The following is a 16,726-nucleotide window of genomic DNA, read 5'->3' on the forward strand; positions in this document are numbered from 1 at the left end:
AATTGACCCATCAGGGTCTGAAAGATCCTCCATGCTTCTACACAAAACCTAACTACATGTGGTGAAACAAAAGGCAGTTTATCTGGGTATAGACTGAATTTGAACAATCAGGATCTACTAATCAAAGGTTAGGATGAATCTGATTCAAGTGTCTATAAAAGGAGCAACAAAGAAGAACATATTCCATATTTTCCACCTCCCCAGAATAACAGGGCAAAATCTTTCAGACAATGGTACTTTTTAAATTCAAATTTATATTTGAATTTAAAATTGAAACCACTACTTTCCTGAATAATTGGTTCCACAGTTGAAATGTCTTTCTGCGAGGATTTTTTCCCCTAACATTCAGTCAGGACCTCTCTTCTTGTAACTTATTTTTTTATGTTATTCTGGAGCAATGAAAAGTAAATCTACATTTCTTCTGGGTTACATTCTTGTAGATATTTGAAAAATGCTCTCATATGCCCTTCTGTTGGCCTTTCTCAAGGTTAATCACACCTGATTTCTTTAAACTCTCTTCATATAATTTATTTACTAATCCTCTAATCATCTTTGCATCCTTTCAAATTCCTTTGATTTCTTTTTAAACAGTGGTGTCCAGAATTGAACACAAGACTCAGGTCCAGACTTTTCAGCAAGATCACCTCTTGCTGAATAGATTGTGTGGTTCATTTCCAATTTCTTTGCTGATCTACAATATCTTGGAAATAGTTTTATCTTTGTAGTGTAGCAGTGGTGGGTTGCCCCCGGTTCGGACCGGTTCACAAGAACCAGTAGAAAAACCAGTGGGAGGCCCCGCCCACTGCCCTGGATGTCTTCATCGGTGATTTGCACATGTGCAGAAGCTTCTGCGCATGCGCAGAAGCAAAGCTCGCACGTAAGCAAAGCAACCGCGCACATGCGATCCCATTGCGAACCGGTAATAAAGGTAAGTAGAACCCACCCCTGTAGTGTAGATATATCACAATGCTAAAATACTTAGTTCTTGGTGGATCTTCCTGTTTCTTCTTAATTAGACTCTACTATATATTAATTTCTTAGAATGTTGTGTTGGCATGGCATTTTTGATGGATATTAACAAACTAGTACCTATTCAGAGGAGCACAAGCAAGATGTCAAGAGGTCTGGAAGACAAAAATTTAGCTTATGGGGAATACTTTGAGATGTTGGGTTCATTTAGCCCAAAAAGAGAAATAGTAATGAGAGTATGCAGCTGTCTTCAAGTTATGTGAAAGGCAGTCATATAGAAGGATAGAATTGTTCAGTTATGTTCCATGACAAAACAGTGGGTTTCAAAGAGAAAGAGCTCTTCAATAGGTAATTTAATTATTGTTAGCACTTTTATATGTGCTTTATCACTAATGTATTGTTTTTGGCCATCTGTTGGGGATATTGTAGATACTGAGAAATTGGAAAGTCTGTAGACTGTATATTATCTTGAAATATTTTGAGATTTCAGTGTAAATCCATGTATTTGAATGTACAGATAGACATTTGGCCTTATTTCATGCATCCTTTTATTTAATTGTTCTATGTGAATGTTGCAGCCTTGAATGTTCACCTTCTGATTAACTATCTTCTCTGCTTTCTATCTTATTGTTTTATATCTCAGGAAATCCAACAACTGCAACAAAAACAAGAGGGTTTTGTCAGGGAAATAACTGATCTTCAGGACACAATAGAATGGAAAGAAAAAAAGATAGGGGTAGGATTTTTGTAGAATTGGAGTTTTTTCATATTTTCAATGTTTTAAATGAAAAAAGTTATAAATTCTGAAGTAAAATGGGTCAGGATCAGAAAATTTATTGGCCTTCTACAGAACATCAAGCTTGCAGGATAGTTAGGCTACAATCTGTATTTTTTACTCAAAGTGAACTGTCAAGTCCTCCCAAATTTTCAACTAGGTTTGATTCCAAAATCCATTTGAATAAACCCAAGAATAAGTTGAGAATGAAACCATTCCTGCAGTTTTATAATACTAAGCAGATACGTACCAAGGTAAATTAGGTGATGAGAATTCTCACCCAAAAACAGATTTCGGAAGAAAAGTATAGTACTTCATATAGGCGCAATGTAACTGGGTTGTCCAATTTTATTTGAGAGCCAGTTTGGTGTAATTGGTTAAGGCACCGGACTAAAAACCAGAATATGGTGAATTTTAGTCCCACCTTAGGCACAAAGCCAGCTGGGTGATCTTAGGCCAATCACTCTCTCTCTGCCCTAGGAAGCAGTTAAGGGCAAACCACTTCTAACCAAATTGCACTTGCCAGGAGTCAAAAAATAAATCTAAGTGGCTTCCTACTTTAGGGGTTGGGGCAAGGGCTTGGCTGCACTGCTTTTCTATGGCCACACCAGTTTTTTGGTTTGGCTTCCCAATGGATATCCAGGTGCCTTTTGGAAACAGCTGAAAACTGAGCTCTTCCAGAGGATTTTTTTGGCACAATTCCATCTTGGCTGGATTATTTATTTATTTATTTATTTATTTATTTATTTATTCATTCATTTATTTATTTATTTATTTATTTATTTATTTATTTATTTATTTATTTATTTATTTATTTATTTATTTATTTATTTATTTATTATATTTGTATACCGCCCTTCTCCCGAAGGACTCAGGGTGGTGAACAGCCAAGATCAAATACATAAATATAAAAATTAAAAACAATTTAAAACCAGATTAAATACTTTGGCCCATAATTAAAACATCCCATTAAAATCCAATTTAAAATTTAAAACCGTTAAAATTAGGCTAGCCCGGCTTGCTGGAATAACAAAGTCTTCAGGGCATGGTGGAAGGTGCACAAGTACAGGAAGGTGCCAATTATAATATGGCTTTGTTATTTAATTTTCTTCTATATTTTTAAATTATTTATAGATCTTTCTATTTGGATATTTTTATTGTTTATTATTTCTATTTTTAAACTGATAAGAATTTGGGACTTTGGTGGTCTAAAAATGTGGTAAATAAATTTAGGGAAAATGGTAGAGTAAGATATGAGTTGTGCAGTTGTAGTTGCAAAATGCCTTTGAAAAGAAATGCAGTGTGCTCGCTTCGGCAGCACATATACTAAAATTGGAACAATACAGAGAAGATTAGCATGGCCCCTGCGCAAGGATGACACGCAAATTCGTGAAGCGTTCCATATTTTTTAATGCATTATTGGAAATAGATTCAGAAACTGAATTGGTTAAGGATTGTATGATAAAATGGGCACAAAACTTTCAGGAACCAGTGATGATGGAAATGTGGGAAAAGATTTGGGTCAGAAATGTTAAATTTACGCAAGCACAAAATTTGAGAGAGAATTTTTATAAAATGTTTTATAGATGGCACTTAGATCCTAAAAAATTATCATGTATATACTCGAATTTGCAAGCTAAATGTTGGAGATGTGAATGTAATGATGCAACCTATTATCATATATGGTGGACCTGTAAGAAAATCAAGGCATTTTGGATAAAAATTTGGTGGGTGATGCAGAACATTCTGAAAAGAAGGTTGAAATTTACTCCTCAATTGTTTCTATTGGGTATAATTACGGACTGTACAGTATCAGAGACTAAATTGATCTTGAACTTAATATCAGCAGCTAGGCTGTTGGTAGCTCAATATTGGAAGAAGGACTCTTTGCCTACTATTGAAGAGTGGATATTGAAAGTAACAAACCTAGCAGAAATGGCGAAAATCTCAGTGTACTTGAAGGACCACACGCAAGAAAGATACGTATCGGAATGGAGAAGATAGATTGATTATATTCAAAATAAGTATCAGACAAGAAAATATCAAATAGCTTATGAATGAATGTTAGTATTAGAAGTATTAGGTTATCTATAGTGGAGTTAAGGTTTCAGGGCGGGAGTTAGTACTTTGAGGATAAGTAGATTAATCTAGTTTATGATTGATTAAATGAAACACCTTGTATTTTGCTCTGGGAAGTCTGGGGGGGAGGGGGGGATGAGGGGGGGAAAGGGTGGGGGGAACATGTGGGGAAGAAAATGTTTGTATTTTTTTTGTAAAACTTTTCAATAAAAAAAAAAGAAAGAAAATAAATGCAGTGATATTTGCATCTTTATATAATATAGGAAATAGCCAGTATAAAAACCAGTTTAGCGGTTAAAGGATAAGGCTAGAAACTAGCTAGGCTCAGAGATAAGTTAGAAACAGGCTAGAAACTAGAGTCAGACTGTAGGTTCTAGTCCTGCCTTGGGCACAGAGCTACCTGGGTGACCTTGGGCCAATTACTTTCTCTCAATGGCAAACCTTCTTGCCAAGAGAAACTGGCAGTGTCCAAAAATCAGACATGTATTTCATGCAGATTGATACTAACTTTATTTTTATACTCTAAATAAAAGATACAAATTGTCTAAAAATTTCAGAAACTGTGGCAAAATTAAAAACAAAATGTAGTGAAAATCATTCTATAATTTCTGAAGTTTTAAATAGAGAGCCTACATATGTCGATATGGTAAAAAAAATGAGATGCTTCATAATACAATATTGTTTTCCAGACAAAAATTGAACAGAGCTTCCAATGAGACCCACCCTCCCTCCTTCCTTTCTTTCTTTCTTTCTTTCTTTCTTTCTTTCTTTCTTTCTTTCTTTCTTTCTTTCTTTCTTTCTTTCTTTCAAGTTATCTTTCTTATTTTATTATTTTTTTAAAGACCTCAAGTAATACTGATGCTTGGTAACTTTCAAATGTAGCTTTGGAGCTAAAGAGTTAGAAAATGTTTTGTTATGCCTTTATAAAAAAAACTTTTAAAAACCTGTTGCTGGATGTGTGGTGAGATACTGCCCTCTCCCATGAAAAAGGAGACTGTTTTTAACTTGGTGTGATTTCTGAAGACACCCTTACAGTGATGTGGGTACAGTGTACAGATGTGTCAGAGAGAGAAGAGTCAAACATTAAAGAAGTGGCAGAGTGAAGTATGCAGAGCAAGGATAAAGAGTGAGGCTGATTTGTGGCTAGACATGTAGGTAAGGGCAGGGTTGCACAGATGTTTCTAGGAAGTGGCATTTGGATCACAGTTGTAACCATTTATTGTGCTTAATTTTAATAGAGATGGTGGTAGGGCTTAATAGCAGGGTTATGCTATTATTGGAATATATATGATGAAGAAATGGATAGTTTGTGAGAGTCATTGGTCAGTTTAAAGAAATCCTTTAGGTAAGTTGAAAAGTTGAAAAATTACTGCAGTTGTCTCATGGTTCTGAATCCAGGGGATGGGGAAGTTTTGTTTAGTCTTTGCTATTGTTGATTGCAGAATATACCATATTTTTCGGACTATAAGACGCTACGGACTATAAGACATACCTAGCTTTTGGGGAGGAAAACAAGAAAAAAAAATCTTCCTCTGCCTCTACCTCCCAGCAATTTGCCTCCTTGCAGCAAACAGCAAACAACCTGGTCAGCTTCAGCACAGCCTGATTTAGCACAAGCAGCTGATTGGCAGTTGGATCTGCCTCCCGGAATACCGCCGTTGTGTCCGACCCATCGCGACCCCATGGATAACGTTCCTCCAGGCCTTCCTGTCCTCTACCATCCTCTGGACTCCATTTAAGCTCACGCCTACTGCTTCAGTGACTCCATCCAGCCACCTCATTCTCTGTCGTCCCTTTCTTCTTTTCCCCTCAATCTTTTCCTGCATTAGGGATTTCTTCAGTGAGTCCTTCCTTCTCATTATGTGGCCAAAATATTTGAGTTTCATCTTCAGGATCTGGCCTTCTAAAGAGCAATCAGGGTTGATCTCCTCTAGGACTGATCGGTTTGATTGCCTTGCAGTCCAAGGGACTCGCAGGAGTCTTCTCCAGCACCATAGTTCAAAGGCCTCAATTCTTTGGCGCTCAGCCTTTCTTATGGTCCAACTTTCACAGCCATACATTGCAACTGGGAAAGCCATAGCCTTGACTATATGCACTTTTGTTGGCAAGGTGATGTCTCTGCTTTTTAGTATGCTGTCTAGATTTGCCATATTTCCTCCCCAGGAGTAAGCGTCTTAATTTCTTGGCTGCAGTCCCCATCTGCGATGATTTTGGAGCCCAGGAAAATAAAATCTGTCACTACCTCCATTTCTTCCCCATCTATTTGCCAGAAATTGAGAGGGCCGATGCTATGATCTTAGTTTTCTTAATGTTGAGTTTCAAGCCAACTTTTGCACTCTCCTCCTTCACACGCATCAAGAGGCTCTTTAGTTCCTCTTCGCTTTCTGCCATTAGAGTGGTATCATCTGCATATCTGAGGTTGTTGATATTTCTCCCGGCAACTGGGTGTATCTTTCTCATTCTCCCTTGCCTTTCACTTCCCTTCTTTCCTCAGCTATTTGCAAAGCTTCCTCAGACAACCGTTTTGTTTTCTTGCCTTTCTTTTTCTTTAGGATGATTTTAGTTGCTACGTCTTGTACAATGTTGCGAACCTCCGTTCATAGTTTTATTTTTTTATTTTATTAATTAAATTTCTATACCGCCCTTCTCCAAATAGGACTCAGGGCGGTGCACAGCCAAGATAAAAACAAAGCATACAAAATTTAAGAACAATATTAAAATAATTAAATATTTTGGCCGAAATTAAGATAACCCAATTTAAAATCAATTTAAAATTTAACTCAGGCCAGCCCAGCTTGTTGAAATAAATAGGTTTTCAGGGCCCGACAAAAAATCCGGAGGTCTGTTATTATACGTAACTCTGGGGGAAGGTTGTTCCAGAGGGTGGGCGCCGTCACAGAGAAGGCTCTCCCCCTGGGGGTCGCCAGCCGACATTGTCTGGCGGACGGCACCCTGAGGAGGCCCACTCTGTGCGAGCGTACTGGCCGGTGGGAGGCTATTGGTGGCAGAAGGTGGTCTCGTAAATACCCCGGCCCTAAGCCATGGAGCGCTTTAAAGGTGGTCACCAACACCTTGAAGCGCACCCGGAAGACCACTGGGAGCCAGTGCAGCTCGCGCAGGAGAGGTGTCACATGGGAGCGCCTCGTCGCCCCCATAATCCCCCGTGCGGCCGCGTTCTGGACCAGCTGGAGCCTCCGGGTGCACCCCAGGGGGAGCCCCATGTAGAGAGCGTTGCAGTAGTCCAGGCGGGAAATGACTAGTGCCTGAGTGACTGTGCGTAGAGAGTCCCGATCTAGAAAGGGGCGCAGCTGGCGTATCAGGCGAACCTGATAAAAAGCCCCCCTGGCCACGGCCGTCAAATGATCTTCTAAAGACAGCCGTGCGTCCAGGAGGACGCCCAAGTTGCGAGCCCTCTCCGTGGGGGCGAGTGATTCGCCCCCAATAGCCAGCGATGGCGTCAGCTGGCTATATCGGGACGCTGGAAGCCACAGCCACTCGGTCTTGGAGGGGTTGAGTCGGAGCCTGTTTCTCCCCATCCAGGCCCGCACGGCCTCCAGGCACTGGGACATCACTTCAAGGGCATCGTTGGGGTGGCCTGGGGTGGAGATGTACAGCTGGGTGTCATCAGCGTACTGATGGAACTCCACCCCAAAGCCACGGATGATCTCACCCAGCGGCTTTACATAAATGTTGAACAGAAGGGGCGAGAGGACCGACCCTTGTGGCACCCCACAAGCAAGGTGCCTCGGGGTCGACCGCTGCCCCCCCGTCAACACAGATTGCGACCGGTCAGAGAGGTAGGAGGAGAACCACCGCAGAACGGTGCCCCCCACCCCCAACCCCGCCAACCGGTGCAACATGATACCATGGTCGATGGTATCAAAAGCCGCTGAGAGGTCTAACAGGACCAGGATAGAGGAGCAACCCCTATCCCGAGCCCTCCAGAGATCATCCACCAATGCGACCAATGCCGTTTCCGTGCTGTGCCCAGGCCGGAAGCCGGACTGGAGCGGGTCTAGATAGACAGCTTCATCCAGGTACCAGGGGAGCTGTTGCGCCACCACACTCTCAACAACCTTCGCAACAAAGCGAAGGTTGGAGACTGGACGATAGTTAGCCAAAACAGCCGGATCCAGAGAGGGCTTCTTGAGGAGGGGCCTCACAACCGCTTCTTTCAAAGCGGCCGGCAGGACCCCCTCACTCAAAGAAGCGTTAACAATCTTCTGGAGCCAGCCTCGTGTCACCTCCCGGGAAGCCAGTACCAACCAGGAGGGACACGGGTCCAATAAACATGTGGTCGCGTTCAGCCGTCCCAGGACCCTGTCCATGTCCTCGGGAGCCACAGGATCGAACCCCCCCCCAGATAACACTCTCAAGACCTGCCTCAGTCATCCCGTCCGGACATATCCAGTCAGAGGCCAGTCCTTCCCGAATCTGAGCGATTTTGTCATACAGATACTGCACAAAGTCCTCGGCTCGGCCCTGCAAGGGGTCATCCCGCGCTTCCAGATGGAGGAGGGAGCGGGTCACCCTAAACAGGGCGGCCGGGCGATTATCTGATGACGCGATAAGAGCGGCAAAATAACTAGATTTCGCCGCTTTTATCGCCACTAGGTAGGTCTTAATATGAGACCTCACCAGTGTTCGGTCGGATTCGGAGCGACTGGTCCTCCAACTACTCTCCAGGCGTCTTTTCCGGCGCTTCATCTCCCTGAGCTCCTCGGAGAACCAAGGAGCTAGGTGAGTTCGGTGCCGGGTCAGAGGCCGCAAAGGCACGACACGGTCCAAGGCCCCGGCAGCCGCACTATCCCAGGCGGCCACCAGGTCCTCAGTCGAGTCATGAGCTAGAGTCTCAGGAAATGGCCCAAGCTCCATCTGGAACCTATCAGGGTCCATCAGGCGCCTGGGGCGGAACCACCTGGTCGGTCCCGCCTCCCTGCGGCGGGGTGCAGCGGTTAGAAAGTCCAGTCGAAGAAGCGAGTGGTCAGACCATGACAAGGGTTCGATGACTATATCCCCTGTATCAAGGCCACTCAACCACTGACCAGAGACAAAAACTAAGTCCAGAGTGTGTCCACCCGTGTGAGTGGGGTCATGAATTAACTGAGTAAGGTCCATGGCCGTCATGGAAGCCATGAACTCTCGAGCCACCTCAGACGTTTCGCCGACAGATGGCAGGTTGAAATCCCCCATGACTAGAAGTCTGGGGGTACCAACCGCCACCTCAGCTATAACGTTGAGCAGCTCGAGCAGGGCCGTTGCCACGCGGCAGGGAGCCAGGTACGTGATCAACAAGCCCATCTGTACTCCACGACCCCACCTCACAAAAAGGGACTCACATCCGGCTATCTGTGGAACAGTGGTCTCCCTCGGATCAAGACTTTCCTTTATAATAACCGCCACCCCCCCACCCCTGCCCTGAGCTCTCGGCTGATGGAATGCTCGGAAACCTGGTGGGCACATATCCACGAGGGGAACCCCTCCCTCATGGCCCAACCAGGTCTCCGTAATACCTGCCAGGTCCGCTCCCCCCTCCTGAATAAGATCGCAAATGAGGGGGGCTTTATTTACCACGGACCTGGCATTGCACGACAGCAGCCGAAGGCTCGGGCCCTGAGAGTCTGAACAGCCTGGGATACGAGAAGGGCTATGGGGACCGGGGCGTGCCACCGCTCGAAGATAGCGAGTGCGCGCCCCCACTACATGATGCGGCCCCCTGCTCCCACCATATCTGCCCCTCCCACTCAACACATTGATAGAAAAGCCCTCGACAGAATGGACTCTGATGTCCCCCTTACCCCCGGAATCTGCACCCTCTGTGGCCCCACTAACAGCTGGGCCGGACCCCTCCCCCCGTGGGTTAACCCCCAAACCCACACAACCCTCCCGCCCCTTAAAATCCCTTAAAAATCTATCAAAAAGTTTCCCTAAAAAACCCCTTAATCCCCTTTTTGCAGCATGCCACCTCTCGGGGTGCCAAAGCCCGTCATAAAGGTAGGCCCTTGATAAAGTGGAGGGCCACACCTGCGAGAGGGGGGAGTCTCGCAGAATAAGAAGTTCTGTTGGCGAATACATCTAATCAATTAATTAATCAATCAATCAATCAATCAATCGGGGGAAAATCAACGGCCTGGGGGTAATCAAGATAGTCCAAAGTCTGGAAAGGGATATTCAATCAATTCCAAGTCAGTAAACTCCACTGCTCTCTCACAGCAGTGGATGGAGTCTTAGGCCGCTTCGAGGCCAGATGTTAACACCAGCTGCCCTCTCACGAAAGCTGGGAAGGGCCAGAAACCGCAGTCATCGACCGGCACCATAAAAGACTTGAAATCCGAATATTTCCCTCTTACAATTGGGGGCATTGATGACAAACCACCAATCTACAGGTTCACGGGCCCAGAGAAGACTCCGATAACTCTAGCGGCTGCACCTTAGGCGAGTAGGGAGGCGAATCGGGAGGCTATAGATATCCATGTCCATGGGAGGCAGGTATCATAACAAGTATCGTATCATATTATTCAGAGGCATCTCCAGATGATAAGTGGCCTCCTGGAGGCTGATAGACCACGTAAGGCATAAAAGCCTGGCCCAAGGTCTTTTGTGACCATCAAACAGCAATGTTTCTAGCTCACCCCCATCCAAATGAGGGAGGGGGGGAGCCTCTGGAAGGACCAGGAGTGGGCCCCCTCCAAGTGGGCCTCCCATCCATAGCTGTAACCGGCAGTTCCAAGAAACAAACATTGATGGTCTGATTCAAATCATGGTCAGGATGCCCCTCGCTCTCCCTATTCAGGCTCCTGTCCCTTTCCGGCCTCTCTGATGTTATCTCTCCCAGCCGCTCGTCCCAGTGTTAAAGCGAGTGCCAATCCCGACGATGCCAGCTCTTAAAACATCCCCGTCCACCATTGGGTCTAACAGGAAACCCCTGTCATCCCCTCGGAGTCCCTGAAGCTCCAGGGAGGGGCTGCATCGCCGACGCCGCCACCGCCCGTTCCACTAGCTCGGCAGCTGCGGGGAGATGCCGAGGACGCTGAGGGCGCTCTCCCCGCTCATAGAGCCGCAGCGCAGCCGTCTCCGTCTCGTTCCTGGCCATCGTGTCCTGGAGAGCTGCCAGCTCTCGAGAAGATGACACAGACTGGTGAGAAGCTCCCCTCACCAGACATGGGGGTCAATTAGCTGGTCGAGCCCCCGGAACCCCCAAAACCCGGGGGATATCCCCCGAGTATCGCCGCCGCTCAGCTGGGAGCGGCCATCTTGGGCATGCGCAGAGGGATTTATTCATTTAATAATAGTTCTTCAGGCACTCTGTCTATCAGATCTAATTCCTTAAATCTATTTGTCACCTCTACTGTATTTTCATCAGGGTTATGATTTAGTTCATACCTAAGTGGTCTAGTGCTTTTCCCTACTTTCTTCAATTTAAGCCTAAATTTTGCAACGAGAAGCTCATGATCTGAGCCACAGTCAGCTCCTGGTCTTGTTTTTACTAACTGTATAGAGCTGCTCCATCTTTGGCTGCAGAGCACGTAGACAATCTGATTTCTGTGTTGACCGTCTGGTGATGTCCATGTGTAGAATCGTCTCTTGGGTTGTTGGAAAAGTGTTTGCTATGACCATCGTATTATCTTGACAGAATTCTATCAGCCTGTGTCCCGCTTCATTTTGTACTCCAAGGCCAAACTTGCCTGTTATTCCAGTTATCTTTTGACTTCCTACTTTAGTATTCCCATCCCCCATGATGATAAGGATGGCATTTTTTGGTGTTAATTCTATAAGGTGCTATAGGGCTTCATAGAATTGGTCAATTTCATCCCCTTCAGCACCAGTGGTTGGGGCATAGACTTGGATTTCTGTGATATTGAATGGTTTGCCTTGGATTCGAACTGAGATCATTCTGTCATTTTCGGGATTGTATCCCAGTATTGCTTTTCCTACTCTTTTATTGATTATGAAGGCTACTCCATTTTTTCTGAGGGATTCTTGCCCACAGTAGTATACCTGATGGTCATATGAATTAAATCCATCCATTTCTGTCCCTTTTAGTTCGCTGATTCCTAAGATGTTGATGTTCAGTTTTATCATCTCTTGTTTGACCACGTCCAGCTTGCTTGATTCATGGATCTTACATTCCAGGTTCCTATGGAGAAAAAATCTTTACAGCATCGGACTTTCCTTTCACCACCAGATGCATCCACAACCTGAGCATCCTTTCAGCTTTGGCCCACTCGCTTCACTCTTTTTGGCGTTACTAGTACTAACCTTCTGCTGTTCCCCAGTAGAATATTGGACACCATCCGATCTGAGGGGCTCATTTCCAGCATCATATCTTTTTTCCTTTTGGTACTGTCCATGGGGTTTTCATGGCAAAGATACTGGAGTGGGTTGCCATTTCCTTCTCCAGTGGATCACGTTTTGTCAGAAGTTCTCTGCTATGACCTGTCTGTCTTGAATGGCCCTGCACGGCAAAGCTCATAGCTTCATTGAGCTATGCAAGCCCCTTCACCACGACAAGGCAGTAATCCGGGACTTCCGGTTGGCATCGCAGGCATCGTGGACGGTCTCTTCGGACCGCCAGCCCCGCAATCTCGTAAAAGCCGCTTTGACAGCGCTAATCGGCTGTCTGGCGGCTTAAAAACCTCTCCATCGGGAGAAGGAGAGGAGAGCTGGTGGGTGCGAGTAGAGCTCCCCGAAAGTCCTCTGGAATAATTCCAGAGGCTTGGAGGGTGAGAGCTCCCCGGTCAGCTCACTAAGAAGCTCCGGATCCGGGACAACTCTGTTTCAAACAGAACCAGACGCCGCAACCGATCCTGTTGTCAAAAGTGAGTTTGATTGAATATAAGCGCAGGCAGAGCGGAAACAGGAGAACAAGCTTTAAAAGTAACAGTGCTTAACTCCGGATTTACATTGTTTCTAATCGAATCTCTCTGAGCTGGAGGCTGAAGATGGCGCCTTTGTTATGGGTGTGAAAGTGAAAGTTAGAAACGAAAGTGTTTATTGAGAACTTTGCACTTTGAGAGTGGATTAAAGCTGCTGGGAATTGAGAGCTTGTGGAGAAAAGACTATTTTGCTTGATAAATTATAGACTATAAATTACAAGCTTTTGAAAACTGTTCAATGGATTTTGTGGCTGTGAAAGGAAAAAAGATTTTTTTTAAAAAAAGATGGCTTCTAAACAAGTTAAGCCAGGAGCTCCTAGAGGCGGAGGAGGTTCTCCAGTAGTGTCAGTAGTGACACAGAAAGCACAACTTCCAGCTGATTCACAGGATCAGGAGGCTTCTTTTAATGAACTCAAAGAATTTATAAAGGAAGCCATGAATAATCAAGCTGTAGCTATGAATAACCTAACAGTAATTGTGGAAGGGAAATTAAAGAAATTTGAGGAGGATATAAAGTCAATTAAAGAAGTTGTTGAAGTAAAGCATGATGAAATAAGAGATGATATTGTTTTTGCAGTCTCAGGATTGTCAAAACTTATTATTCAGGTGGATGAGAGAGTGGAAGAAATCAATGAAGCCAATCTGAATCTGGAAAACAAAGTAGGAGACATTATGACTAAAACAGAGAAGGTGGATGATGAACTGGTAATGTTACAATACAGATCTATGGAATTTGCCCTGAGACTGAGAGGGTTAAAAGAAAATAGCCAAGAAAACTTAAAGGATATTTGTGCAGAAGCAATTGCAGGGCTAATCAAAGAAAGTCCAGATGATGTGGCAAGTCGAATTGATAAAATCTACAGGGTTAACTCTTGGATGGCAAGACAAAGGCAGTTGCCAAGAGATGATGTGATTTATTTCACAACCAGGAGGATCAGAAATGACATTTTACAAGCTTCCTATAAGAATAAGGTTCAAGTAGCTGGACAAGAAGTGGTGGTTCTGAAAGAGATCCCTCCAAAAATGCTAAGAAGCAGAAAGGATTTTGGCTTTTTGGTAAATGAACTGAGAAACCAACAAGTGCAGTACAGATGGGACGTTCCAACTGGACTAATAGTGAATTATAGTGGAGAAAGATACTGGTTAAACACAGTTTGGAAGGCAAAAGATTTTTATGTTAATGTTTAAAGGCTGGACATCCACCCTCACCGGGGGGGGGGGGGGTAGAAAGAAAATGGAGATGTTACAACAAGAAAAAGATGGAAAGCAGATACAAACTTATGCTGAAGTTGTAGCTGGAGGAACCACCATGGAAGAAGATTTGGATCTTGGGGGCCCACCCCCAACTCTGGAACCACTTAAGAAGGAAGAGCCAAGAGAACAACGACTGACCCGAAAATTTCAGCATATCTGAATGACTATACACAAGAAAGATTTCATTTTTCATTTTATTAAATTTGTATACCGCCCTACTCCCGAAGGACTCAGGGCGGTGAACAGCCATAAAATAAAACATATAAATACAAAATTTAAAATAGAGATAAAACAAATTAAATAAATTTGGCTGAACCATATTTAAAACCCCAATAATTTAAAACCAAATTTAAAATTCCCATTTAAAAGAGGAGAAGTTTAGGTCAGGCCGGCTTGCTGGAATAGGAACGTCTTAAGCGTGCGACGGAAGGTACGCAGATCCGGAATCCTCCGTATCTCGGGGGGGAGCTCGTTCCAGATAGTAGGTGCCCCCACAGAGAAGGCTCTCCCCCTGGGGGCCGCCAGTCGACATTGTTTGGCCGACGGCACCCGGAGGAGCCCCTCTCTATGGGAGCGTACTGGTCGGTGGGAGGCTATTGGTGGTAGCAGGCGGTCCCGTAGATAACCAGGTCCTAAGCCATGGAGCGCTCTAAAGGTGATAACCAAAACCTTGAAGCGCACTCGGAAGACCACCGGGAGCCAGTGCAGCTCGCGCAGGAGAGGCGTTACATGGGAGCGCCACATCGCTCCCATCACCAACCGCGCGGCCGCACTCTGCGCCAGTTGGAGCCTCCGAGTGCTCCTCAAGGGGAGCCCCATGTAGAGAGCGTTACAATAGTCCAGACGGGAGGTGACGAGGGCATGAGTGACCGTGCGTAACGAGTCCCGATCCAGAAAGGGACGCAACTGGCGGATCAGGCGAACCTGATGAAAAATCCTCCCGGTCACGGCCGTCAAGTGCTCTTCTAAAGACAGCCGTGAATCCAGGAGGACACCCAAGTTGCGAGCCCTCTCCGTGGGGGCCAATGCTTCGCCCCCAATAGTCAGCGATGGCACCAGCTGACTATATCGGGACGTCGGAAACCACAGCCACTCGGTCTTGGATGGGTTGAGTCTGAGCCTGTTTCTCCCCATCCAGATCCGTACGGCCTCCAGGCACCGGGACATCACTTCAAGGGCATCGTTGGGGTGGTCTGGGGTGGAGATGTACAGCTGGGTGTCGTCAGCGTACTGATGGTACTCCACCCCGAAACCACGGATGATCTCGCCCAACGGCTTCACATAAATGTTGAACAGGAGAGGCGAGAGGACCGATCCTTGTGGCACCCCACATATAAGGGGCCTCGGGGTCGACCTCTGCCCCCCTGTCAACACAGACTGCGACCGGTCGGAGAGAAAGGAGGAGAACCACCGTAATACGGTGCCTCCCACCCCCAACCCTTCCAACCGGTGCAGCATGATACCATGGTCGATGGTATCAAAAGCCACTGAGAGATCTAATAGGACCAGGATAGAGGAACAACCTCTATCCCGAGCCCTCCAGAGATCATCCACCAACGCGACCAATGCCGTTTCCGTGCTGTACCCAGGCCTGAAGCCCGACTGGAACGGATCTAGATACGTCGTTTCATCCAGGTACCGGGGAAACTGTCGTGCCACCACACTCTCAACAACCTTCGCAACAAAGCGAAGGTTGGAGACTGGACGATAATTAGCCAATATTGCCGAGTCCAGGGAAAGCTTCTTGAGGAGAGGTCTCACCACCGCCTCTTTCAAGGCGGCGGGAAAGACACCCTCACTCAATGAAGCATTTATAATCCCCTGGAGCCAGCCTCGCGTCACCTCCCGGGAAGCCAGCACTAACCAGGAGGGGCACGGGTCCAACAAACATGTGGTCGCATTCAGTCTACCCAGAATCCTGTCCACGTCCTCAGGGTTCACAGAGTCAAACTCATCCCAGATAACATTCTCAGGACCTGCCTCCGTCATCCCCACTGGATCTACCCAGTCGGAGTCCAGATCTTCCCGAATCTGAGTGATTTTGTCATACAGATACTGAACAAAGTCCTCGGCTCTTCCCTCCAAGATACATATTGGAATGGAGAAGATGGGTTGATTATATTCAAAATAAGTATCAGACAAGAAAATATCAAATAGCTTATGAATGAATGTTAAACTTTAGAAGTATTATGTTATCCATAGTGGAGTTAAGGTTTCGGGGGGGATTAGGTAGTTTAAGAATAGTTAGGCTATTTAGCTTATGATTGTTAATTGAAATACCCTGTATTTTGCTCTGGGAAGTCTGGGGGGGAGGGTGGGATGGGAAGGGGGGAAGGGATTTGGGGGTGGTGGGGAGGGAAAAAGGGTGGGGGGAATATTGGGGGGGGAATTTTCTTTGTAAAACTTTTCAATAAAAAAAAAGGCAGTAATCCATGAAATAGTTTAGGAATATTTAATCTCTGTGTCTTTTATCAGTCTATTTCAGATTAGTATCTGCAGGAACATGGGGCAGACTTTGAGGACTCTGTGACATTTTGTGAATATGGTAGAATTCTAGAATTCACTTATGCAAAATAAATTCAGTACAGTTCAGCAAAAAATATTCCTCTCTTTGAATATTTATTTATTTATTTATTATTTATTTATTTATTTATTTATTTATTTATTTATTTATTTATTTATTTACCGCCCTGTTCCGGAGACTCAGGGCGGTTTACAATGCATTAAGCAATAGCCTTCATACTTTTGTATATACCTGCTTAGTAGGGCTTTC

The 16,726-nt window shown here is 45.2% G+C and overlaps 1 protein-coding gene and 1 non-coding gene across 12 annotated transcripts in view; both read left to right on the forward strand.

Moving 5' to 3' along the window:
- The window catches only part of LRRFIP1 (LRR binding FLII interacting protein 1), a 291,721-nt gene that overhangs the window by 139,714 nt on the left and 135,281 nt on the right, over positions 1-16,726 (forward strand). For all 11 annotated transcript variants that reach the window (XM_070933176.1, XM_070933168.1, XM_070933175.1 and 8 more), the window contains one exon: positions 1,613-1,705. In XM_070933176.1, the coding sequence (XP_070789277.1) occupies positions 1,613-1,705 (93 nt within the window). The remainder of the gene's footprint in view (positions 1-1,612; positions 1,706-16,726) is intronic.
- LOC139309186 (U6 spliceosomal RNA) lies at positions 3,047-3,153 on the forward strand. Its single transcript, XR_011599834.1, has one exon. It is a non-coding gene; the product is annotated as a U6 spliceosomal RNA (small nuclear RNA).

The sequence above is a fragment of the Pituophis catenifer genome, unplaced genomic scaffold (genome assembly GCF_029215685.1).
Source record: "Pituophis catenifer annectens isolate HBS135680 unplaced genomic scaffold, rPitCat1.0.hap2 SCAF_1, whole genome shotgun sequence".
Classification (NCBI taxonomy): Eukaryota; Metazoa; Chordata; class Lepidosauria; order Squamata; family Colubridae; genus Pituophis; species Pituophis catenifer.